The following is a 26,263-nucleotide window of genomic DNA, read 5'->3' as shown; positions in this document are numbered from 1 at the left end:
AGTTATAGTTGTTGTTTTACTAAAATCATCTTTAATGTGAAAAAAACTTTGTAGCGTCATAGCGAGATCGACCGATATGTACCACGTAAACACTAGGATGTTTGGATGACATAGCTTCGGGCTGGAAGAAGGGTAGCCGCTAGAGTTTGACACCGATGGCAACTCATCAAAGGCTCATAAAAGACATAAAAGCAACTGCCGTAACCCTTGCATGGAACGCTGACCTCAGGAGGTCATCAGGTACATGTATGCCCGAGATGTTCATCGACCTAATAGTTATGTCTGTCTTGCATCTTTCTTTTAATTCCGCTTATCATCCATTAATAAGCACGTCCCTGTGCAACTTCATGAGTTCATCATATGGTCATTGTGATTGACCTATATAGATGAAGCAAATTGCAAATATGTTATCCAATTGCAAATAACGTAATATTAAAGCTCGGTCACGAGCAAATGCCGATATAAATTAATCAAATCAACATGGCTTCAAATAAGTTTGTTTTGTTTGTTGAAAAAAACAAACAAACAAACACCTATCATAATCGTTTTGATGAGTTAGCTCCATCCAATGCCAGGTATTCATCGACAGCACTTGTTTCAGTAAACAACATGGTAAATTTCCCGCCATTTTGACGTAGTCGCTATGTTTCAATCTCCTCCAATCAGAGCCGAGAATTCTGCCACACCCCCAGCACGCCCTAGAACTTGGGACACCCCCTGCAAAACAACAGATCAAGTTTCCTTCTGCTATGCTATGCATGTTTTGAACGCGTTGCCCAATATATCAAGATTGGCATTACATAAATCTTGTGCCAGACGTGAATTTGAAGTGGTAAAGTCAGTAAAACGAATACGCCAGATAATTATGCAACCGAATTTGACTTTGTCGAACGCTTTTTGGTCAACCAGCTTGAACCAGTTTTTTCCAGTCCTGTGGAACATTGCATTTTTAAAAAAGGAGGTAAGCCGTTCATATAGATGATGAATAAGATATTCCAGAACCTTTATGAGAAAAAAAATAAATTTTGAGTATCATATACAACATATTTATATTATATAAAAGCAATATAGTCTACTTTGTCAAGAATATTTTGGTATTTATAAATTCAAATATTCAACGACTCCCCTTATACTAAATCGACCTGTCCCTACTACGTAACACCAACCGTCACATGACAAGGCCGGATTCCTAACGTACCATGCTTGGCAAGAAGCAGTTGTCATACAACCTTTACAACGAGTTTGTTAAGCAAAGCTGCTATCCAGTGTGAGAAGGTATTGGGTGGAAGCTGTTGTACGTCAATCACATTCAGACAACAACAACAACAGAGCGATGGGGCGGTAGCTGCAGAACAACCTTACGCAACTCACCAGCGGTGTACATGTAAGCTATGGCGACCAGGTTTACAGTGGGCAGACTATGTCCGGGGATTTCCCGGAGACTTCTTCGGCCCCAGACGGCCGAGGTCCGGGTGATTCCGGTCCGGGTGAAGGTGGACATGGCGCGGGCGGCTGTTGCCGCGGATAAGGCCGACACCCCACCGGTCCCCTCCGCCGATCGGCCCGATGTTCCCGCCGAGATCCCCGAAGTCAAGTCGCGGTTCGACATCCGGCATGACTACGGGGAACAAGTCCGACAGTTTCCGATTGTTTCCCTCAACTTTGACGACGCCTTGGAGGCCTACAAGAGTAAAACAACGGGGGAAATTCTGCGGGCCTTGCTCGTCTTCAAGTTGTGTTCTTTCGACATCATCGTGAGAAACAACAACCAGGTGCGCCATCTAACATGTCTAATAAGATGTCACATAATTTCACGTTTTCTACTTAAAACAAAAATATGCTTGAAGTATAAGATATGATGATAATGTCTTTTATGTACATTTCTTTAGATTTGTAAGTCTTACGAAACGCTAAGATGATTATTTTACCATCTTGTCAAGGAAAAAAAAATTATGTCTCGTTTCTTTCAAGAAACCTGAAGTGTCTTTCAAAGAAAAATATCCTCTTTCAAATTTGGCAAACATTTTTTCAAGGACATTATTTAAGATTTTTTCTACATTTATAAACTAGTCACCAAGAATATGATCTCTTTTTTAAGCATCAGGAGAGAAAATACTGATGCAAGTGTTATTCAGCCTTCCTTTACATAATTGGATTAGCTTTCCAAACACCTATGTGGGCCAATGGGACAGACAAATAGCAGACCATTCCTGTCATGTCATGTGACACCTCCCTGGTGTTTTCTGGGGCAATTATTCTTAACCATGTCCCTACAATTAGATCTATCATCTAGGGCAGACGAAAAAGTAGTTATTTGAATAATGTGACGTTTTTGCACAATCTCTATAGCGTTTCTTCATTTTTTTAAAGCTAGGTTATCATTTTAAATGTGCTATCAAGTCCGCAGTGGGGTTGGGGTTTTGTGCGCATTAAAATTTGCGCGTTAAAACTTGTGCGTTAAAAATCTGCGTGTTAAAATATGCAAATTAGCTGATTCCCTCTGGATTTGAAAACTTTTTTGCCGTTTTTAACTTAAAAGCTCGAAGATGATAACACAAAATAAAATTAAGTATCATATTGTTGCATTCTAGAGTACAATATCCCTTTCTGAGTTTCTGTAAATATTCCAGGAGTTTTAAAGTGATTTTAAAATGTTAAGTTTTAACGCGCAACAAAGATTGACATTTGCATGTGAAACAATCTGCTTGAGAAAAGATGAAATGAAGCTTGTAGAAAATTAATGGAGAAAAGCCTCAAGCAGTTATATTTTACAATACAAGGCCTCACATTAGTAATTTTCCCATGTATTTGTGTCAAATTCAAGTGATTTTGAAATCTTCTGGATATACATATTATCCTATTCCCAAGGGACCCAAAATCAGGGGCTTTTCAAACCAAAAATTCCGGCAACAGATGGAAAATCATATAATGTGGTCATATTTTTCTAAGGATTCATCAAAGCACAACTTAATTTTTTTGCAGATTTTTAATGCGCAGTAAACCCTCTCCCCCACAGGGTGCTTTGATGAATTCTTAGAAAATATGACCACATTATATGATTTTCCATCTGTTACCTGAATTTTTGGTTTCAAAAGCCCCTGATTTTGGGTCCCTTGGGAATAGGTTAATATGTATTGAAAGGCTGGCCTCAAACTGTCATTGGCCCCCCATCCATCAAACCCCAGGGTGGGTCTCTGTATACGCTGTACACTACATCCAAGGACATGACTTATGCAACATCCCAGAGTTCAATAACCTTTAGTAATACTTGCCTAACCTTCAGTAACCTCACCTCATCATGGCCGCCCTATCAACTTTTAAATTATTTTTTTTTTAGAACATTTTTTAATTATTCTAGTCATGTATTTTTGGGACTTTAGGCATGTAAACTACTGAGGAAGGTGAGGGATTTGGTAATATTCATGCAATTTTTTCACACATCCCACTGAAAATTTAGCGCCTCCTTCACACCACCAAAATTAAGTGACATGAGTTACTCCATTTTCCAAAAAACGCTATGATTTCGAGACATGAGAATTTCAAGAATTACAGTATCTGGTGTATTTTACAAGCCAGTAGGTACCCAATGTGTTGAGTATATTATATAATTAATGACATGATAACTCTACTAAAATTTCACTGTTAGGCCACACCAATTTAATTTCTTGTTTCACGGATTTTTTCATAAAAAATATGGAGCGATAGGGCGAAATAAAAATAAAAATAAAAATTGTAAAATTGTTGGGGTAAAGGTAACGGCTAATCCAAAACATAAAGAAAAAAAGTTTTCAGCTTGAAAAAAGTACAAAAACACTATTATTGTACAGCAACAGCACCTGTACCCACACTTTAAGGAGCTTATAATATAAAGGCCAATTTGCTACACCAGAAAGTTGGTGAATGGTTTCACTAATGGTGAAAATTTGCTGAGTGGTAACTTTTGTTTTTATTTTTTTTCCAAAAAATAGGAGCGAGCGAATCCGTGAACCAAGAAATTAAATTGGTGTGGCCTTACATGACGAAAAATACATGAATTTGAAGTGACGTACCTATGCAGCATTAGTAAGCTGAGGTATATACCAATAGGTGAGTCCCCTATTGTCACTCAGCACTGTTGCCATTTTTTTTTACATTCAAAACCTGTGAAAATCACAGGAAATGGCTCGAATATTACGCTCTCACCTTTGCCGTTCACTAGTCCAAAAAATGTACAAAAGAATACCCCTCCACCAATCAAAATTCTGGCTACCAGCATGATGATTGACTGTCAAGTTCGGGTTGGGGTTTTGTGCGCGTAAAAATATGCAAATTAGCTGATTCCCAAGGGATTCAAAACGTTATTGCAGTTTTATACTTAGACCCTCAAACAAGATGGCACAAAATGGAATCAAGTATCATATTGTTGCATTCTAGAGTACAAAATCTTGATCTGAGTGCTTTTCAAGTGATTTTTAGATGTTAAGTTTTCACGCGCAAAAAAGTTTGAAATTTGCGCGTGAAACAATCTGCTTCAAAAAAGATGAAATTAAGCTTCTAGAATGGAGAAAAGCCTGAAATTGTTACATCATACAATCTAAAACATCGTATGTGTAATTTTTCTATGTATTTCTGTCAAATTTACTTGATTTTGAAATGTTCAAAATATGCAAATCAACCTATTCCCAAGGGATCTAAAAATCTTTTTTTTTTAAAACCCAAAATTCAGGTAACAGATGGGAAATTGTATATTAGGTTCACATTTTTATGCCTTAGAATTCCTTGCTGCACATTTTCTGACATATTTCAGGAACTTTATTTTTTCACGCGCATGCGCAAATTCTCCACGCGCAGAAAACCCGTTCCCGTCAAGTTCATACATGTTGGAAGTCTATGTAGAGAAATTACTGGTTACTACAAGTACTCTTGCAGAATCACACGTAGACAGAAACATTGGCGTAAGGGCCTATCAAAATTGCTGACATGGACCATTGCCAATAAGCTAGGCTGCTCAAGATTTTACGTAACAATATTTGATTGATAGTAACTCAATGGACTCTAAAATGATAATCTGTTTACAAGTCTTAAAAAAAGAAGAAAAGAAAATTAAAGTTGGAGACAGCTCTACTAGATGTATAGCTAGTAGTATTGCGTTTGGCCCTCTGCAGTCCTGTTGGGTACTTGTGTTGTTTTGGATGTTTCTGAACCATGACTGAGTGCCCTTACATTTTATATATAAGGGTGTAAAACTGAAAGAGACCAGTGTGCCATATACACTTGACCCACTATGTAATATCCGCAAGTGTTTATATAAGGAAGTCATGTGATGTTGAGGGCAAGAAACTTGATATCTTACCAGGAGTAGAGAAACATACAAGGACATAAAATCCTGCTTACAAGTGAAAATGCTGTTTTAGCCTAACAGGTAGAGGTTTCTGTTTTGTAGATTAAAAAACTGACAAAACATTAATAACACGCATCAGAATTTCATGCATTTTCACAAAGCACACAGGGTGTCAAGAATCAATTTATGAATATTAAGTATGTTCAGGTATAATGTGATTCATTTATGTATTTATTGGTGATAATATAATATTGCAAATTAATTGCAGATTAGGTGAAAAGTTGCCAACTTTGCAATTTTTTTATATCATGGCAATCTTTGCTCTTTTTCATTCATATCATCAAACATGGAATATTCATAAAAATCTTTCTATCTTAGTTGTGGCTCCATTACTAGTAATGATTGTTCTACATGTATGTGCTGCGGTCCTATGAAATACCAACTAACCTCGTACTAAGGTATGCAGTTGGTTACTGTTTAGCCCCAGTGTTAACATGCCAAGTACCCTGTGGTGCCACACAGTGACATGTTAATAACCTGGTGTTGACTTGTTTGAAGTCTACTATGTACATAGCTAGGCAGAAGTGTATACAGAATCATTATGACCCAAGTGAATGCCAAAACTGACGATCTTGACTCCAGATATCAACAATTGATAATAGCATCAAAGTACATGTACTAGTAGTTTTTCAACTTTTCGAAATCCGAAGGGTGAGCATACTGCAAGCTGTGAAAGTCAGGGTAACAAAGTCGGGGTGACTTATTTGACAAATTTTGAGTCAGGTTGAGTTACAGTCTGTATTTATTGCATAAATGAAGTGGAATAGGACGTCAAATGATCATGAAGAATGTAGAAAAAAGTTGTAATGCTAAATACACATTATCTAATGTGGAAAATTGATCAAAAAGGGTTAAAAAAGAAAAGAGAAAGAAACATCATAAATTTGAATTTATCAGGTTCAAGGTGTGTCCAAGGATTTTTAACCTTGGTGTGTCTAAGATTGTTGAAGATTTAGGGGGGGTGGGGTGTACTTCATTTGAGTTTTTCATGATTTTACCTTAATTTCAGTCCCGCAGATTAGTCAGTCTTATAATAATCCCCCAAATTAGGGGGGGGGGGTGTCTCTTATTAATCAGGGGGGCAATCTTAAATGAATGGAGAAAACATGGTATTTTTTTTAGTTAACATGAGCACTTTATTTTATGATGTAACACCGCTGTAACACAAATTGGGAAGTGTACAAAGGTCATGTTTGTATGTGTCACTTACTTTACTGAGCGTCAGCACAATGGCAGATGATTAAATACTTTAAAGCTTGTTAGTACGGCTACAAATCTGTCGAACAAAGAAATTCAATGTTAAGACACCGTAAAACCTGCCAAGTCTCTTAGTAGAAAATACCAGTGAAGCAATTTAGTTTTCTCCATGGATTGATGCTGGTAATGGTAGTTCGGGGTCGCTTATATTATAATAATTGCAATTTCAAATCAAAAGAGTCTGACTGTAAGGGAATTTGTTGTGCATTTTCATCCCTTTTGTCAAAATTTGACACTAATTTTGAGTCATTTGTTGACCTTGGTCTCTCTGTAAAGAAAAAAAAAAAAAAAATTGAATGATACAACTAAGTTCAAATTTTATTTGTTCATCAAACACAACAAGATGCAGTTGCAATTGTAACTTGTAAGAATCCCTTTGTGCTAAAATCCCATGACCAGTAGTTATATGTGTGGACAAAACAAACCTGTAATTTGAAATTGGAATGTCATGTGATTGCTAACATTGTTCCTCTGTTCCTGGGTCCTCAGCTGATGAAGCTTAGCCGCCGTATCCTGGGGAAGCGCCTGTTCAAAAGCTGCATGAAGGGCACTTTCTACGGGCACTTCGTGGCGGGGGAAGACCAGGAGAGCATTAAGCCCCTCATCAAGCGGATGGAGAAGTTCGGGGTCGGGTCTATCCTCGATTACTCCGTGGAGGAGGACCTGTCAAGGGATGAGGCGGTGTCTGCGGAGATGGAGTAAGTGGATTCTTAATTTTGATTGCCACTTTAGACTAGTCTTGAACTTGACCTCTATTAAAGCACCACTGTGCAGGCAACAGCCTTAATAAATGTGTTGCCGTGTACACATTACACGTACAGCAGAGCATTAGAAGTTTCATTATTAAAATTGACATTGTTGAAAAATTAACGCATTCCCAAATATTATAAGATATATTGTAGAATTGTCTGATAATTTTACTTTTTACAACATAGTTATACGTCAATAACAGTAATATTAGTCATAGCCACGTATGCCACTTCATGTACTTGTAGTGTATGATTATCTAATTTCATAATGATGATACCTACTCTCGTAACCTATCATGACTGTGTTAAATCTGGAGATGTTTTGACTTGAGCTTGAGATGTTTTAGAAAAATCTTAAGATATTATCAATTGCCACAGTGACTATAACCGCCGGCGCCACTATTACAAGTTAGTGAATATCTTATGAGAATTTGGTGTTAAGGTCTCATTGCTTTAACTTCAAAAATGAAATTGAATCAAAATAAATCGGATTCCGAGTTATTGAGGACTTGTCAAGTGTTTAAAACGTGGTGGTAAAATTAATTACTGTAGATATGTGTCAGATCTTTTTAATCATGAATATATCACTTTCTTAATTATGTTCCCAATTAATTTAATTGTATGGTCAGGAGGATTACAACTTTACATGTACTCGATATAATGTGTTGTGAGTTCCTAGACATCAAAGTTAAACTGAGAGATAATTAAAAGTTAAATGCTGAATTTTCTGTCTCTTTTCCAGCTCATGTATCTCCTCAGCCGAGCCTGAACAGTCAGGTAAACATAACATCTGTTAATTAATTTAAGGCGTGGGGGGTATGACTCATAGAGAACCTCTTTTTAGGTCACTTTAACTCTTTTCGATATAAGAGTGGAAGGTTCTGTTGACATACGCTTGGATTTGTCCCTCCCCATGCGTTAATGCAATATTGTGATTGTGTTTAGCCCAACCCTACATGTGTTTTCATGCCACAGAAATCCACAGTGAGAAGTTCAGTGGCTTAACGAGTCTTTCCCAAGCCCCTACCAACATGCCCTGTAAATCAAATTAACCGGCCCGGGGAGTTACACTGCTGGCGGCCTAACTCCCTTGGCCGGCTAACGTTGTACTCTGATAACCAGGGCAGAATTCCATTGCTGGAAGTGAAATGAATAATTATGAATTTTAAAGTGACATTTGAATTTTTGGCAAGGGAAAAATTGGTTGGGGCAAGTCATGAAAATTTCGTAATGTGCTTGCCTGATAGGACAATTGAATTTTAGAAAACTTGTCCAACCCTGCACATGCGTTAATGCAATAATATTGTGATTTTGTTCAGCCCAACCCTACCTGTGTGTTCCCTCGGCAGAAATCCACAGCGAGAAGTTCAGTGGCTACGAGTCTTTCCCGAGCCCCTACAACTACATGTATGCTGTGACGGCATTAATTCCTTGGCCGGCTAACCTTAGCTTGTACTCTGATAACCAGGGCAGAATTCCATTGCTGGAAGTGAAAATGCATGATTATAAAATTTCAAAGTGACATTTGAATTTTTGGCCAGTGAAAAATTGGTTGGGGCAAATCATGAAAGTTTGTAATGTGCTTGCCCAATAGGACAATTGAATTTTAGAAAACGTGTCCAACCCTGCACATGCGTTAATGCAATAATATTGTGATTTTGTTCAGCCCAACCCTACATGTGTGTTCCCTCCGCAGAAATCCACAGGGAGAAGTTCAAGGCTTGGGGGAGAGTCCCGGAGCTAGGGAGGGGGGCCGGGTGACTCACAGAGAACCTCTTAGGCCCACTTTACATTACGCTTTTCGCGTTAGCGGGACTGGCGTTAGCGGGACTGCGTTAGCGGGAGCCCCGTGTAAAGAGAGTTCCCGTTAACGTAGTCCCGCTATCGTCAAATTTTCTCCCGTCCACTCCGAAGCGTACGGCCGTAGGCTCAGCGGGAGTCCCCGTCAACGCCAAACTGCGTATAAAGCGAACACGTCGGGCTCGCGTTAGCGGGAGTCAGGGTTTAGACGTTTAGCATAAAGCGCGCGCTTATTAGCATATGGCGCGAAAAAATGGTGGGTACAGAAACTCAGATTTGCAAAACATTGGAGGAAAATTGCCAGCAGCGATCATGTTCATAACGCTGGGTAAGAATACAGTGATAAGAAAACAGTCTCCCGATAGTTACTTTTTTATATACTAGTAGAATGAATGTCAACCCAAAAATCAACCCGAACTACGCAGAAAAAATAGTTTTCACGGCCTGCCTTTTCCGTAATGGCCACCTACGCAGGCTCTTACGTCAATCGGGTCTGCAGTCAACCTTCAAAGCAGGCGGGATGTCAGCGAAAAATAGTCTCATTCTCACATTTTTGGACGACCTACTTTTGCACAATTTTCGTGGAAGACCTGTAAAAAAATATACAAGTTCGATTCCGAATATTTTCTCCTGCAATACATCGTTACGTTGTACCGAAACCAGAAGCCGCTATCTCTGCAAATTTTGTATGAAGTGATCCCATTACGCGTCTCCGATTGGCCGTTGCTATGACAGTGGTGGCCGTTGCTATGACATTGGTGGGGAAATTCCCGCCACATGAACTGCTGGCAGCTTGAGTTTTTACGTACGAGGTAGTTATTATACCTGCAGGAATTGTGCGTATATTCACGGTTATTTCAGTACGTAGCCATAATTTAGCAGGTCATCACTGAAAGAAAGGGATCTTCTATCAAACAGTTCGCTTTGAAAGGGTTTTTAAGTGCTTTTTTATCGAAAATTTTGTGGTCGAAGTTACCGGAAGTGTCAGCGAAACAACAACGTAGTCAGGGACTTGTATTTCTCATGCAAGTCACGTATTTGAATTTTCAATCACTTGGTAGCGGTACGCAAACAAAAAATTAACGTTTGTTCAATATAACAACGTGCAGCTAAAAAGAACTGCGATCTTTACGGGTAGACTTTCACCAAGATTTTACATTCCACCGCGCGCCGCGGGTGTCCTGTCAGATTTCCGGGCGGTGTGTCTAAAGAGGTGCCGATAGCGGCGTCCCGATAACGGGAAATTTACCGCTAACGCGAAAAGCGTAATGTAAAGTGGGCCTTAGTCTTAATGCTCACTGCTGTGGCAGCATCTCTTCTCCCTAAGTCCAAAACATAGAGCTTCGGCAAGGTCAACTAACTTCAACTCAATATAGGCAAAGCAGGGGTTACGAAGACTACTCCGGAAATTCCCTGCCCAGTTTAGCCAGAATGGCATGATTCACTTACCTTACAGGTCCTACATGTACTCTTTTCTATAAGTGTGGCCGGTTCTTTTACTTTAAGGTGTTTTTCGATTTGTCATTCCACATGGCATTGCGTTAATGCAACTGTGATTTTGTTCAGCCCAACCCTACATGTGTGTTCCCTCGACAGAAATCCACAGCGACAAGTACAAGGCCCACGAGGAGTTTGGGGACCGCCGCGAGGACGTGGTCAGCGCCAGAACCTACTTCTACGAGGACGAGCACAAGTGCGACGAGAACCTCAAGATCTTCCTGAACTGCATCAAGGCCGCAGGTAGGGGGCGCTCCTTGGTTTTGTTTAGTGCGTTTATTTATTTATTTTTTTATTTATTTTTTCTTACTCAATATGGTCACCACGTAACAAGGCCTGAAGGCCACACAAGGTTACGGGTTACATGATTGGGACTGTAACAGCAACTCCTCGCCCTAGGTCAGAAACATCATGACTGAGACCAGCCCAATTGCTCACTATGAGTGAGGACTAACTGACCCAATAGGTGAAGCAGGGGTTACGAGGGCTGCTCGGGAGATTCCCTACCCCTATTTTTGGCCGGAATGGATTTATACTAAAAAATTGCTCTTTGAGGCCATCAGGGCCGCTGTGTGGGGCAACGGTGGTTACACTATCAGTCCTGGAATGGCACTGTCTGTGACTGTCAGACAGCACTGTTTTGCTCCTGATCAGTGGCTGATCAGGGACTGTATCAGCCACTAAATATTCACAAAATATGCAGATTTTTCCGTCGTAGAACAGTCGTTGAATCATGAATGACAGTCGTTGACAGTCATAGATCTGCTCTAATAACAAAACACATCTGCTCATGTACTAGATTTTGGAGGTAGAAATTATACAAAAACTGAACAATAGAAAGATTTTGGCTAACAGGTTCTACCTACACAGAGTACAGAAATTTATGCAACTGTCAGTGACTGTCCAGCCACTGACAGTGGCATTCCAGGACAGCTGGTTTGCTACGGGCAAGGGTGATAGTGTGGCGCAACGGTTAGAGCGTTGGAACAGAATCAGTAGGTGCTGAGTTCGATACTCGCCATGCCCCTGCCCCCATGACGGTGGAGTGACGCCCACAGAGCCTCACGGCTAATTTGTCTAAAGGTGCCAAAAAACACCTACGGATTTGGTGCTGCCAGCTAGTGTGTCAACATCTGCACACTTGCCACTAAGACCCGTAAATTTTTTTTGTTTTAAATAGGGCTGCTTAAATTTCAGATAGGTGGGGTTGGGAGGTAGCCTGGGTACCATCCAGGTAGTAGTTGGCTCCTATGTTCGCTTCTGCTACCCGCCTGGACACCTGCACATTCAAACTGTTTGTTGTTTACGTCAGTTAATGAGTGAATTAAGGAATTGGTTCTAGAGCGCTCCTTCGATGACAACAGGCCCTCCCACAAGCGGATTGAGGGCAAACATTTCGGGTGTTGGGACACCTGTTAGAATGATCGCTTGAATCCATTCCTTAATCCTCTCATGTGAAGTGACCAATCAGCACCCTCGTCCAAAATTTGGATGACTCCAGACGTTAACGTGGTCAAGGTTCCCAGACGGAACAGCAGAGAAGTGACTGCATATAGTGGATAATAAATGTCAGAGCGAGAAATGACTGACTGTATTATAGCATCAGTCTGAGAGCAAACTACTTTCCGGATGGTACTATGGCAGGCTAGATGCGGGTGTAGCTTTTCATTGTGTGTTGTCTCATCGCCGATCCACACTGTCTTTTAACCCCTGGGCAATTGCTGCAAAATCTGGATAAACAAGTATAACATGTTGTCTGTTGTACATGTAAGTAAGTATAGGACTGACCACTAGTGACCAGTGTGTCTACAATAATGAATGGATCAAAGACCTTTGACATTTATGCCTTGAGGGACCAGTCGACAGGTCCCCTATCCATTATGTCCACTCAACAAACATGTAACATGTGTTAATACAGACAACAGTGTTCTCGCCAGGCCTTTTCAGCATTGGGGGCCCCCACCCTATGCTGTCATTTGGGCCCCAATGTTGTGATTTACTAATTAGGTAATCCTATAATGCTATGCTTTTTTGCTGTTTGTCACTCACTCACTTAATCAATCAATCAATCAATCAATCAATCAATCATTCGCTTGCATCTTGAGTTGATGCGTGGCGGCTACAGACATTTCGGACAGTAGTTCTCTCCACATCATATATACTGTAGTATGTCAATTACAAAGTACTGTGGGAAAGAAAGAAACAAACAAATATCATATAGTGTATCGGGTTACGTCACTGGAGTGTGTAACAGCTGTAACCTGATCTGTACACCTCATCTTGTTTTGTCAACTCAGTCCTCTTGCTAATTGCAACTGACACAAATCTGTCAATCAAAAATATATCAGTGTCAGCCCCGTTTTTTTAGCCTGAATGAAAAACAATGAAATTGTTAGATGTAGATAGCAGGCCTTTTTCTAGCCTCCTTCACCAGCCTCTCTAGGGCCTTGGCGAAAGTTGTTTTTTCATGGGGGGGGGGCGTCGATTCGCGATTTTTATCTGGGAATATGCTGGGAAAGAAAGAATGCAGCGAGAGGGATATATACCAGGGGGGCCCGTCGTATTCCCCGATAAAAATCAACTTTCGCCAAGGCCCTTAACAGACGCAGGTGAAGGAGGCTAGCCTTTTCCCAGCATCTCTCCTTGCCTGTTGCACCCTGAGTGTCAGACAAAAGCTTTGACTATTTTGTCTTCCTGTCTGAAGGAAAATCGATACATCAGGACCCTTTTCTTTAATCCTTAAACTGCCAAACCTGGATATATCCGGCATGCATATACATGTCCTGTGTGTTGCACCCGGATATATCCGGGATAGTTTATTCCCCCGAAGTAGCATCTTTGCGCACCATAGCGCACGAACCCCGGAAGTTAGGGACTTCGGCCTTGTTTGAGGGGTTCTTTTTGGAGGTCAGCAGCCAACCCTGGCACTGATAGCATTTTATAGTGCTGAAACTCTGGCAGTTTAAGGGTAATAAGTTGTCAAACTTTCCCACAAAAGTTAAAGCTTCTCAAAACTGACTTATTAAGTTATTTTTGACTCGATCCTTAATTTTCAGCACACGTCTCAAGTCAAAGCCTCTCCCTAACTTATTGTCCGCTCTGTTGTGTCCTCTGTGTCAGGTTACTCCAGCACCGACGGTTTCGCCGCCATCAAACTGACTGCATTGGGCAGACCCCAGCTGTTGGTAGGTCATAGGTCATCCCACAGGTCATACAGGTCAAAGGTTATAGGCGTGGTGGTACAGGTTGCCATGGATACTAGCTGCGCGGGCGGAAGCATGGAACTCCGCCCCAGTCTTTTAAATTTGTTGGGGGTGTTCTTTCCGAAAGCCTTGCAGACTAATTTCTCAAAACTTTACTAGATTCATTTTTTATGTTAAATACCCAAAATTGTCAGTTCTTTTGCATTCATAGTTAGGGTATAAAAGACCAGTTTCTTCTAGATCACTTCAGTGTCACTGACAAAAGATAGTCGATGCTATCTGAAACGTCTGACCGTTTTCAAAATCATATCCTGTTGACGGTGAGTTAGTTGCTTGAGTTACAGTCACTGTTTTTTGGCGTATTAAGGTTAAGTCACTTCGGCTAGTGTTTCCATCTCAAATTTACTGTTAACTGTTATACTCAAGGCATACAACAACGACAAGGGAAAAGGTACTGAAAGAAATTTGAACACAGCTGTAGATGATGACGCTTTATTGCTACTTGTAAGTTAGTAGGTTACCAAGGAAACAATCATATGTTACCACCTGGCAAGGCAACTGGACAGAACACCCCTGACCGTACCACAGGTAGCTCTGGTGTGGGGTGGCTGTTTTCGACAGCACTGATTGTACTGCAAAGTTTTACCAGACCTGTGTTCTTGACACATTTTTGCTCAGTAAATGTATGTTAACTGTTCATAGTATTACTATTAGTAAGATCTTTGGCATTGAGGAAAAAAGATAACTTTTCTGATGATAACGTTATTTGCTTTAAGGTGGACTGTGAGGGTCATGTGTCAAGGTCACAGGTCTGTTGAAACTGAGTGTGATCGATTTCCTATTTCTGACACTGCATGGTCTCATATCAGAGTTCACACAACAGTTAGAAGATACTTGATAAGACAAGGGAAAAAATATCTTTTGGAAATGGAAGTATTTTCCTAAAATCCACAAAATTGAAAAAGATCCGTATGATCTTTGGGAAATATTACTGACCATAAAATGTACATCACAAAATAGATAGGATACAAAGGATATGAGACTTAGAATTTCTTTCTTTTTACAGAAATGTTTAAAAAGACTTTGTTAACAGTTTCCTTTTTGCAGGTCATCTACTTCAAAACAAGTACTGTATAATTTAAAGCTAATGAAACCATCTACGACTAACGCAGATGTTTTAACATTCTAGTTGCAGCTTTCGGACGTTCTCTCCACGACCAGGCAGTTTTTCGAGGCGCTGACGTCAGCAGAGAAGAAGTTACCGTGGGTTAAGCGGAAATTGACGAAGGAGGTTTTCCAGAACCGGCTAGAGGAGCTGGGTGTGCCGATGAGCCGTGACGAGTCCGGCTGGTGGTTCACCTGGATGGACCAGGACGCATCTGGGTAGGTGTCATGTTACAAGGATGGTGCCAGGTTACAGGGGTGGTGTCGGTTTACATGGGTGGTGCCAGGTTACAGGGATGGTGTCAGGTTACATGGTGGTGTCGGTTTACATGGGTGGTCTCATGTTACAGGGGTGGTGTCATGTTACAGGGATGGTGTCAGGTTACATGGTGGTGTCGGTTTACATGGGTGGTCTCATGTTACAGGGGTGGTGTCATGTTACAGGGATGGTGTCAGGTTACATGGTGGTGTCGGTTTACATGGGTGGTCTCATGTTACAGGGGTGGTGTCATGTTACAGGGATGGTGTCAGGTTACATGGTGGTGTCGGTTTACATGAGACGTGTTCCAGTGACCAATGAACAGTCGACCAAAGCTTACGTCCATAAGGTCTGTGACCCTTCATCTTCAATAGCGTGCATGCAAGCAATAACAGCCGGGATTCAAACTCATGAGCTCTTTGTCCCTAACCACCTGATGTATAGGTGGCGTGTGTAGTCCAGTGGTTAGTGGTCTTGTCTCTGGAACTGGAAGCTATGAGTCTGATTCCGGTTGTGTTGCTCACCCATCATGCATACTAATGTGTTTTTCCACAGGGCCTTCACAAAATAAGTGTCACTGAGAGAATTACCTGGGAGTCCATACTAGCACGAAGGCAGTGTCTAGCAAATTGTGCCTGTCTCTGTCTGAGTCTGTGAGACACCCGTGGGAGAGCACCATATATGGTCTCAATGGATGCATCATGAGTGTTGTTTCCAGCAGATGTTTTGTGCTTTGTGTGAGAGTGAGAGTGAAGTGTATGTTCTACTACTAACAGTAATTGTTGGTATTACCTGTTTCAGGGACGTTGACCTTCTTGAGTGGAACCAGATGCTGAAGCCGAACCACAGCCTGCATAAAGCTCTGTCATACAGTACACATTACTATCTAGTGGTAATTACCGGTATAAGAGAAATAAAAGAAAGTGGTTTTCCGCCTGTTTCAGTGATGTTGACCTGCTGGAGTGGAACCAGATGCTGAAGCCGAACCACAGCCTGCGTAAAGCTCTGTCATACAGTACACATTACTATCTAGTGGTAATTATAAGAGAAATAAAAGAAAGTGGTCCTCCGCCCGTTTCAGGGATGTTGACCTTCTGGAGTGGAACCAGATGCTGAAGCCGAACCACAGCCTGCGTAAAGCTCTCCTTTGTGTCAGAGTGAAGTGTACGTTACGCTACTATCTAGTGGTGATTGTTGGTACTGTAACAATAAAAAAACGTGTGGTCCTCTGCCTGTTTCAGGGATGTTGACCTGCTGGAGTGGAACCAGATGCTGAAGCCGAATCACAGCCTGCGGAAGCTGTTCGTGGTGCCGAACATCGAGACAGGGGAGCTGGAGCCGGCCATGTCCTCCATCACTGAGGAGGAGGAACAACAGATGAAGAACATGCTCCAGCGCATGAACCTGCTAGCTGAGGTACACGCTAAGGAGCTACTGAATGAATGAATGAATGAATGAGCAGCAGATGAAGAACATGCTGTGGCGCATGAACCTGCTAGCTGAGGTACACGCTAAGGAGCTACTGAATGAATGAATGAAGGAATGAGCAGCAGATGAAGAACATGCTGCAGCGCATGAACGTGCTAGCTGAGGTACATGCTTAGGAGCTACTGAATGAATGAATGAATGAATGTATTGAATGAATGAATGAATGATTGAATGAATGAATGAATGAATGAGACAGGGGAGCTGGAGCCAGCCATGTCCTCCATCACTGAGGAGGAGGAACAACAGATGAAGAACATGCTGCAGCGCATGAACCTGCTAGCTGAGGTACACGCTTAGGAGCTACTAAATGAATGAATGAATGAATGAATGAATGAATGAATGAATGAGACGGGAGCTGGAGCCATGTCCTCCATCACTGAGGAGGAGGAACAACAGATGAAGAACATGCTGCAGCGCATGAACCTGCTAGCCGAGGTACGCGGGGTTGTTTCCAAAGGAAAACTTATTGCTTTTGCTGGCCTACCAGCCGCCCTCTTCCAACTTTAGCCAATCAAAACTTAGAACATCATGCAGGCACCAGAAGCTTAGCCAGCAGTGCAACAGTCTAAGACTCCAGAGGATGGGATCGTATTTGCGTATGCGATAAATACTTTACTGAATATGCTGACACTCAAAGCTGCATTGCTGGTGTTTGAGTGCCAACATATTGTTTACAAAGCTGCATGTAGCATCGAGTACAGTTTGTACATGTACATTTAGGTCATACCTGCGCAGCAATAACATTCATAACAGGTATTTTGGACCGGGTGATAATTTTCCGTATCACACAGACTTTGCTCGATTGAATAGAAAGCCCGCCGTTCATGAAAAAGTTATTCATGAAATCACAGCTGCAAGCGAATGGAGTTCTTTTGTTGGAATTTTTCTGGAATTGAATAAGGTTGTTGCCGCAGGTTGAAACAATGTCAAATTTTATCCCTTTTATGAGTTGTTTGGCAATTAGATATTTTATCTCCCACCGCCCCCAGGCTGCAAAACTGCAGGGTGTTCGGCTGATGGTGGACGCAGAACAGACGTACTTCCAGCCCGCCATCGCGCGCCTGACTGTGGAGATGATGCGCAAGTTCAACCAGGAGAGGCCGGTCATCTTCAACACCTACCAGTGCTACCTCAAGGTGGGTGGAGACTGTACCTTGTTAAACTCTCTATTTTACGGTCTCCAATAAACTTTGTGTAACTTCAAGCTGTAAACTTTTAAACTTTGAAATAAATTGTAACACAATAAATTTTCAGAGAGTCAGACATTTCAGATAGCAGCCTCTATATTTCTTCCATCACTGAGAATGAGAGTATGTAAATGAATCCTAGCTAAATTGATTTGTAATTGATTAATAGTGGGGAAAAACTTCAAGTAGTAATACCCCAGTAGCTCCTGTGAGACCAGTAAGGGGTGATTGTTCTGTTGGGGGTCCAGTGGCAGGGTTGGATGCCTTGTAAAGTTGAAGATCTCCAATAAAGTTAACAACAGACTGTAAAACTAGCTAGTACTTGATTCAGGTTATGTCAGGAGATATATGCTTGTCACATGCCAACACTGTCTGTGAACTTGGATATCCAAGCTTAATTAGTTCTGTCAGTCATTAACTACTGTGCACTGACATTGGACAGGATATCACAAACAGGCAAAAATGCTTCAGGTGAAGTCAATCTGAGCCTTTAGGCTTGCATTGAAATGTTTATCTTGGAATGTCTTATTGACCTTGGAATTGTTTTCATCTTATAACAGTGTTTGTATATGTATATTATGTATAATATGTACAAACCCTGCAAGGTAGCACCTGGAATCTCAATGAACTAAGTAACCAACCCGTCACCCTTGTTTCCAGGATGCATACAACAACCTGTATGCAGACATGGACCTTGCCAGGAAGGAGGGCTGGCACTTTGGATGTAAGCTGGTGCGCGGAGCCTACATGGAGCAGGAGAGGAAGCGCGCTGAGGCAGTCGGCTACGAGGATCCCATCAACCCTGACTACGAGGCGACTAACAGGTAATGCTTTTCTGTATGGCTTCATGGAGGTTAGCTAGAGCTAAAAGTACTGGTAGCATGTCATAAAAATAGTATTTCCTGCATGGAGAGAGATGTTGACTGGTTGTTGACTTCATGTGACACTGTGTATCCTGGTAGGACCATGGCAGGGTTGTACCCAGCACCGGTCCTTCTGTCTTTTGACGGAATTGTGCAGCAGGTGACAGAAAAAAAATTCCGTCTTTTGTGACAGTCAAAAATCGATGTGTAAAGATATGAAAAATGTGTCTCCCTTGTGTAATATTCTAACAAAACAGATGTTGTTGAACAGCTTAGTCTACTAGCAAAATGTACACCTCAAAATGCAGGATTTCAGAGGGTCTAGATTTCAACATTTTACAGGACAGCATATCTCAAGGCCCCCTAAGAACATCGCGCCTTGCCCGCTCGATAGGATTCAAAATCGAGAGGACGGAAAATGATTTCAGGTTGACTACAACCCTGGACCAGTGTATTGAGAAAGTTGCTGCAAGCTAGTAAAACCACATTGTATCACGCAGCGGGACTAATTTTCATAAAGCTGTGGGCAGATGAGTCAATTTTATTTAGATGAGCAGTGTCCAATAACAAACTCAATTGTTAAAGGACTTTTTGGCTCCAAATTGTCTATGACCTACAGCTGTCAGTCTGTGTCGCATCAGTATAACTTCTCTGTGTAAAAACAGATTTAGATCTAATATTCATGTTGTCTTTTTTTTTTATTGAACAAACATACACATACAGATAGAAGCCCACTCAAGTTGAAATAATTTATATTGGCACTGCTATTAAACCAAAATAAAAATGTCAGATAATTGACAAGAAAACATGTTGTCTTTATCATGTACATGTCTTTAACATGTACATGTTAAATGTACAATAAGTGTAACATGTTGTCTTGGCTTGCAGAATGTACCACAAGTGTCTGGACCACATGCTGACCCGGATAGACAAGTACGGAGACATCAACGTGATGGTGGCCAGTCACAACGAGGACACCGTCAAACACGCCATACAGAGGTGAGAAATGATCATTAATCCACTTGGAAGTCTGTTTTGTGCTGTCAAAAACCAACGAAGGCATCGTCAAATGTAGAACGTCAACATCTGATTCTGCTGGTAACATGTGCCAGGTAGGCATGCACCCAAATGGTACATTTGACAGTATGAAATGTACTTGTGTCATTAAACCTCTGAAGAAGTTGTGCGCAATGAAACCAGTTTGTGTGACAGGCCAAATAAAAGTTCTGAATGGGAACTAGAAAGGCCGACATTTGCTTGAGAGCAAATACAGCATATTTCAGCCATCTCCCTCCCCATGCAACAATAGGCTATTTCAAAATCACCCATTTGAAAAATCACTTTTACTAATGACGGTTTAACCCAAAAATGAGTCTTACAAAATTCCCCCGTTCAAGAATGGACTCCAGTGCACCCTATGTGAATTTGCACAATAGACCAGTCCAGAAATACTCCCACTGAAACCTTGGCCTTTTGAATAAGAAACCAAATCCAAAATTGAATTTAGCAAAAAAGGTCCCAGTGCATAAAAAGGTATAATAGACCAGTCTAAAAACACTTCCACTAAAATTGAATTTTGAATCATCACCCGTTCAAAACTGAATTTGAAAAAATCCCCCTTCCGTGTGCAAAAAATGGACTCTTCCATGTAAAGTAGAGCAGTCCAAAAATACATCCGCTAAAATAGGACTTTGACATAATCACTGAAGTCCAAAAAATGGATTTAAATGGATTTAAAAAAAAGCCCCCTCTATGCAAGAATGGACTCTTCCAGAACACCCATGTAAAATTGCAAATTAGACCAGTCCAAAAATAACCCTACTGAAAGACTTTGACAAACTAGAAGTCACCAAAGTCCAAAATATGAATTTTGAAAAATCCCCCCTCCGTGCGAGAATAGACTCTTCCAGCACACATTCTGTAAAATTGCAAAATAGACCTGTCCAAAAATGCATCCACTGAAAGACTTCACCAGTCCAATGATGAATTTAAAAAAAAAAAACGAACCCCTCCGTGTAAGAATGGACTCTTCCAGATAACACCGGGCTCGCTGATTGGCTGCCACCCCCCCTCTTTAGGATATAGATTCAGGCTAAGTGATTGGTTACCTATCTAATTAGATTAAATAGACATATATGCCAGTAGGTCCAATCTGCAGCTGGGGGTCAATGACCTTAAGGTCATTGACCCCTCTGGCTATTGGAAAATGACAAAAAAATCCCCAAATATATCATTTTGACGTAGTCTATGACAAAAATTATACATGTGTCATTTGAATAAATATCTAGTGCACCCTTTTACCAAAATTTAGGTCATTTGGTTTTAAAACCAGAGCACAATAGCCAAAAGTGTACTTTTTGGTCATAAAATGGCCAAATAATCGCAAAATTGAGCATTTTATTGTACCGTATGCCTCAAGTGTTATTGAATCCATGTGCGCATATGTCTAGGGCACTCCTACACTAAATTTCAGGTCATCCGGTTCTAAAACCAAGGTACAGGAGCCAAAAGTGTCCTTTTTTGGTAAAAAAAATGACCAAAAAATCGCAAAAATAAGTATTTCTTTATCCTGTACACCAAAACTGATATTGAATCTATATGGGGGACTTATCAAGGCACATCTGTACCAAATTTCAGCTCATTCGGTTATAATACCAGGGTACAGGGGGCCCAAATATACAGTTTTGGTCTTAAGATGACCAAAAAACCTTAATAAAATCATTTAAGAGACAGATATGGAAAAAATGAAAAAAAACGTCCGAGGGTATTGGCCCACTCTACCCTTGTGCCAAATTTCAAGTCATTCGGTTGAGGAACAAGGGAGATACCGTGTTCTGAAGATTTGACAGGAGAAAGAAAGAAAGAAAGAAAGAAACATTACGAATACAATATATTTCACCATACCTATGGTATGGCTGAAATATAACTATGCAACTCCCGATGTCCACTGAGGGACATGTCGTCGGTAGCATGAGGAACGAGTCCACTTTACTTTACACTTAATTCTGCTGGGTATACACTACCGTATCAAAAAAGAAAAAAAAAAGCCATGGTAAATAAAAAGAGATCTACCGATGCAGCATCTTGTTCAGTTAATCCCATCTAACATGCAAATCAGCACCAAGGACGGCACCAACATGGTTGGAAATCAGCACTTATGTCATAACTGTATGATACTGTAACAGTTGCAATCTGTCAAAAAAGATTCAGATATATGGGCCTTCAAGATATTCTTGAGCAGGACTTGATATAGAATTTTCTTTAATTTGGTGGTCTTAGAATATAACTGGCAGAAGTATGAAAGTTTAATGTTGCATATACTTTTCTCTATCGATTATATCTAGAAAGTTTTGAATGTTACCTTGAAAAGCAAAATTCAATGATCTCCGTTTAAGGTCTTCCACTCACTCACTCACTATCCATTGTTTGATAATGGGACTGCTGCTGGGGTCTCTGGCACAGGGGTAGGCAACAGTCAGCTAGTATTCCAACAGTATTCAAATTGTGTTTTTAATTAAGTGTTCTTGATGTGCAGTGGCATATGGTTGCTCAGAAGGCTCCATCGGATATGACTATTCTGACCGTGTGATATAATTTCAGAATGCGGGAACTCAACATCTCCCCAGCAGACCAGACTGTGTACTTTGGGCAGCTGCTGGGCATGTGTGACCAGGTCTCCTTCCCTCTGGGTGAGTGGCACTCGGGCGTGGGTGGGTCTAGACTGGGTGGGTTATACTGGGGCATGGTGGGTGGGTTATAATGGGGTGTGTTGGTTGTAGACTGGGTGAGTTGTACTGGAATGTGGGTGTGTTGCTGAAATGGGGCCAGATCTCTTTCCCCCTCCATGGTTGAGTTGCACTGGGGCATGCATGGTTGGGTGGGTCTAGACTGGGTGGCTGCTACTGTCTGGCACACAAGTGAGAGGTTCTAGACAGCTGGGTGTGTTAAACTGGGACATGGGTGGGTGGGTCTAGACTGGGTAGGCTCACAGACAGATGGGTGGGTTTAGACTCACTTTATTTAAGTCTGGATAAGACACTTGTACTTGGGACATGGATGGGTAGGGTATTGTTAATGTAGCTGTACTGAAATGTGGAATGTCAACTTGGTACATGGTTCATAAAAAACATGGTTCAGTTGACTTTGAACTATAATGTGTAACTGTAACAAAAATGGGGTCTAGGCTAGGGTAGAAATTCTCACTCTTAATTATTATACAAGAAACATACCTGTGGCTTAGCCTTTTGCTAATAGTACATGTTGTAGTCACAGCTAAACATCAGATTTAAGAAAAAGGAATTCTTCTTCTACAAAAGCCTTAAATTATTTATGATTGTCCCCCCAGGCCAGGCCGGGTACCCTGTCTTCAAGTACGTCCCGTACGGTCCCGTGGAGGAGGTTCTACCGTACCTGTCCCGGCGCGCCCAGGAGAACTCCGCCATCTTGAAGGGCGCGTACAAGGAGCGCATGCTGCTGTGGACGGAGCTGAAGAGACGTCTCTCGCATCTGGAGCTCGTACACAACCCTGACAAAGTAAAACAGTAGGGGGGGGTCTCAAGCTCATATAAACAACCCTGACAAAGTCAAACAGTAGGAGGGGGGGTGTCTCAAGCTCATACACAGCCCCGACAAAGTAAAACAGTAGGAGGGGGTGTCTCAAGCTCGGACACAACCTCGACAAAGTCAAACAGTAGGGGGGTGGTGGTCTGTCATTGTGAGGGAGGGGTTGTTTCATCATGTTTTAATATGTACAATGTAATGGCAACATGTCTACAACCCTTGTGTCAAGTAAAACAGGGAGTCTATCATTATTGGTGAGGGGGGGGTACTTTGTGGCATTACTTAGTAATACATAATAACTTTATGGCATTACTTAGTAATACATAATATGTAGTCAAATCTGGTCAAGAAGACCCTTCAAGGAATTCTAGTGATAGATTCCAGTCTATCTGGACAGGTCACCAAGATTGAATGGATTCTTCTTTCTATTGTGTCAATAGAGATAAATGTGTATAAGGGGGCCACCAAAAATGGTCTTCATACAAAGAGGTGGTCACTAGGTTTGACTGTATGTTGCCGTGGGTTGGAGGAGGCTTGTTCCAAAAATCAATGTACAAATTGAATGTAAGTATGGCAAATTAATGTACAAACAATAGGGGTTGTGTAAATGTTTACGTGGATGTGTCTACCTCATGGGTTTGGGGATCCCTTAGCTCTTGTAATCAATGCTCTAAAGGGTTGATCTTGTGCAGGGCTGTCTTCATGACCCATCCCTCTGTCCTGTGGTGGAAATTTGCTTGTTTGGACAGACAAATTTTTCACCCCATCCATCCAAATTAAAGTTGGAAGTTAAAAGGACACAGATTTAACTAGTAGGAAATCAACAAGATGGGATCCTTAAGACGGCATGGGACTGAAAAATTTCAAGTTAAAGCTGGAGACAGTCCTGCTCTGTGAGACCTTGCAAAGGACAGATGTAGCCGGCTTAGCCCAGAGGGGGGTATATTATAAGACTATTGTAATTCCTGATTTTTTCACTGTACTGTTATGTTCACGTTTTTCACTGTGACGACTATAACGTGAACTTATCATTACTGATAACAAATAGATCACAGCCTTTTTTAATGCGCACATGTCACGACAGTGAACATTAAGTTCCGTGAACATTAAGTTCCGTGAACATTAAATTTTCTCAGACCGTGAAAATTTGGTACCGTGAAGACAAAGTGAATTACAGTATTTGGGAGGGGAATGATATTGAATGACTCTGCAACAGTCTCTCATATCTCAGGATATCTGCCTACGGGGCCAGTTCTGCTCTGCTAATAAGTCAGTTCACAGTGTAAACTGAGCATGCTCAACAAAATGCACTGTGCATTTTATGTCTGAAGGCCTCTAACTTGTAAACATCTCTTGTCTAGACGATGTTTGATACATGAAAAGGTTTGTTTTGTTTACTTCTCAGGGGCCTTCAACATTGACATATCACCCAGAATGCATCTCACTGCACATGAGCAGTTGGATCCTTGACCAGGCTTATACTTTGCAGGCGTTTACCAGAAAGTATTATTTAAAAATAGCCAGCTGCCTGGTCAAGTATTATAATTAGTCTCTAAATATAAGTGAAACATCTAGTAATCTGCAATACAAATGTTTTAAGTGTATCATAACTATTGATCTCTACTTTGTTTTTACATCAGTGTGTTGGACTAGAGCTCGTGATACATATAATTTTGAGCTATGATGTTCTGTTAAGAAGACAAGTGGTCAGTTTGGTGTCAGTTTAATTTTATCCGGTGTATATTATAGCTTTACCTTGAACGTTGACTTTTAAACTTACCTCTAAATCAGTAAATGCCATGATTGTTTTAGTCAGTCCATGACTACTGCTTTAGAGATATTGTTCTGATGGTTTCAACATTTTCTAGGTTAAGGATATGCTCCTTATGTGACCAGTATATATTCTGCAAATTACGCACAGAAATGATCAAGTCTAATGTCAAAGCAGGGTCTTCTACTGAGTTTTTCTTCAATACAATTGTAATGTTCAGTGCAATGTACAGATTGAAATAATTATTGTCAATGTCAGCTTAAAGTAGCACAATGACTAGATATTTAATGTTGAAAAACTATCATATGTGATACCTCTAATGCCGGTCCATAGCATCAGTTGCAGGTCTAAATGCCTTGTAAATAATGCCTTTAACCTGCTATAATGATTATAAAGGTAGCCAGTAGGTACCAAATTTGTATAGGGAGAAGCTTCAGTAAGGTCATGTCATCAGCATGGTTGTCTGTAATCATCGGGTGACCTGGTGTTATCCAATCAGAAGCCAGAATGCTGGTGATCACATGATAAGCCTATTGGCTTAGAGTGAGGTAAGAGAGAGATAGCACTGTGAGTGAAGGGTCAAAGTTCAGTCAGTCTATGTAATGTGGATGGGGAAGGAGCGTCAAGGGTAACTGTTTGAACGTGGTGGGTAAAGACCTTGTGCCTTGATGGCCTGTATTAGTCGATTTCGGTATTTTTTCCAAACGAAGGAACATAGCCATGTTCAATATCATTGCTGCCAAGGATGTAGTCTTCTTTATGTTTATTGTGAGCTTTTTTTTTTCCAGCCATGTAACATGCATTGGCATAATACCGGTAGTAAGACTTATACCGGTAGATTAAAAATACTGGAACTTAAAGAGATCTATACATGCAACAATAGTTATTTCTGAGCTGTGCACACTTCAGACACCTAGGTGTCCAATACATCATTTACAAAGCATCGATAACAATGTATTCGAAGACAACAAGCCCAAAAGTTTTCAGTATCTTTTTCGGGGTAGGCAGCTCGTCGTGGGACGAACACACTGTCACATTCATTGCCAAATTTATAGATCATAATTACACATGCTCACGGCACAAGA

At 41.0% G+C, this 26,263-nt stretch overlaps 1 protein-coding gene across 6 annotated transcripts; it reads left to right on the top strand.

Annotated features, from left to right (window-relative positions):
• Window positions 1–1,180: 1,180 nt before the first annotated feature.
• LOC118426273 (proline dehydrogenase 1, mitochondrial-like) lies at window positions 1,181–25,921 on the top strand. Of its 6 annotated transcripts, none has more exons than XM_035835564.1 (14): window positions 1,181–1,772; window positions 7,127–7,335; window positions 7,765–7,794; window positions 8,129–8,163; window positions 10,783–10,926; window positions 13,804–13,868; window positions 15,076–15,269; window positions 16,551–16,636; window positions 16,994–17,082; window positions 17,787–17,933; window positions 18,645–18,808; window positions 19,736–19,846; window positions 22,448–22,536; window positions 23,193–25,921. In XM_035835564.1, exons 1-14 carry the CDS (start codon window positions 1,392–1,394, stop codon window positions 23,390–23,392), a joined length of 1,944 nt encoding a protein of 647 aa, XP_035691457.1. In that variant the 5' UTR covers window positions 1,181–1,391; the 3' UTR covers window positions 23,393–25,921. The 6 variants fall into 6 exon arrangements, with proteins under 6 accessions (XP_035691457.1, XP_035691454.1, XP_035691456.1 ...); XM_035835561.1 differs by having other exon boundaries at window positions 10,753–10,926; XM_035835563.1 differs by lacking the exon at window positions 7,765–7,794 and having other exon boundaries at window positions 10,753–10,926.
• The last annotated feature ends 342 nt before the right edge of the window (window positions 25,922–26,263 follow it).

Source organism: Branchiostoma floridae, chromosome 11 (assembly GCF_000003815.2).
Source record: "Branchiostoma floridae strain S238N-H82 chromosome 11, Bfl_VNyyK, whole genome shotgun sequence".
NCBI classification, from domain to species: Eukaryota; Metazoa; Chordata; class Leptocardii; order Amphioxiformes; family Branchiostomatidae; genus Branchiostoma; species Branchiostoma floridae.
The sequence above is the reverse complement of the archived record's forward strand: the minus strand, read 5'-3'. Positions and strand labels throughout refer to the sequence as shown.

What these genes read in the sequence shown, in the direction of transcription:
- LOC118426273 (XM_035835561.1), top strand. Translation starts at nt 1,392, where the DNA reads ATGGCGACCAGGTTTACAGTGGGCAGACTATGTCCGGGGATTTCCCGG. An exon ending in TGGGCAGACCCCAGCTGTTG is followed by an intron (nt 13,869 to 15,075) that starts GTAGGTCATAGG and finishes TTAACATTCTAG; the next exon opens with TTGCAGCTTTCGGACGTTCT. An exon ending in GTCAAACACGCCATACAGAG is followed by an intron (nt 19,847 to 22,447) that starts GTGAGAAATGAT and finishes ATATAATTTCAG; the next exon opens with AATGCGGGAACTCAACATCT.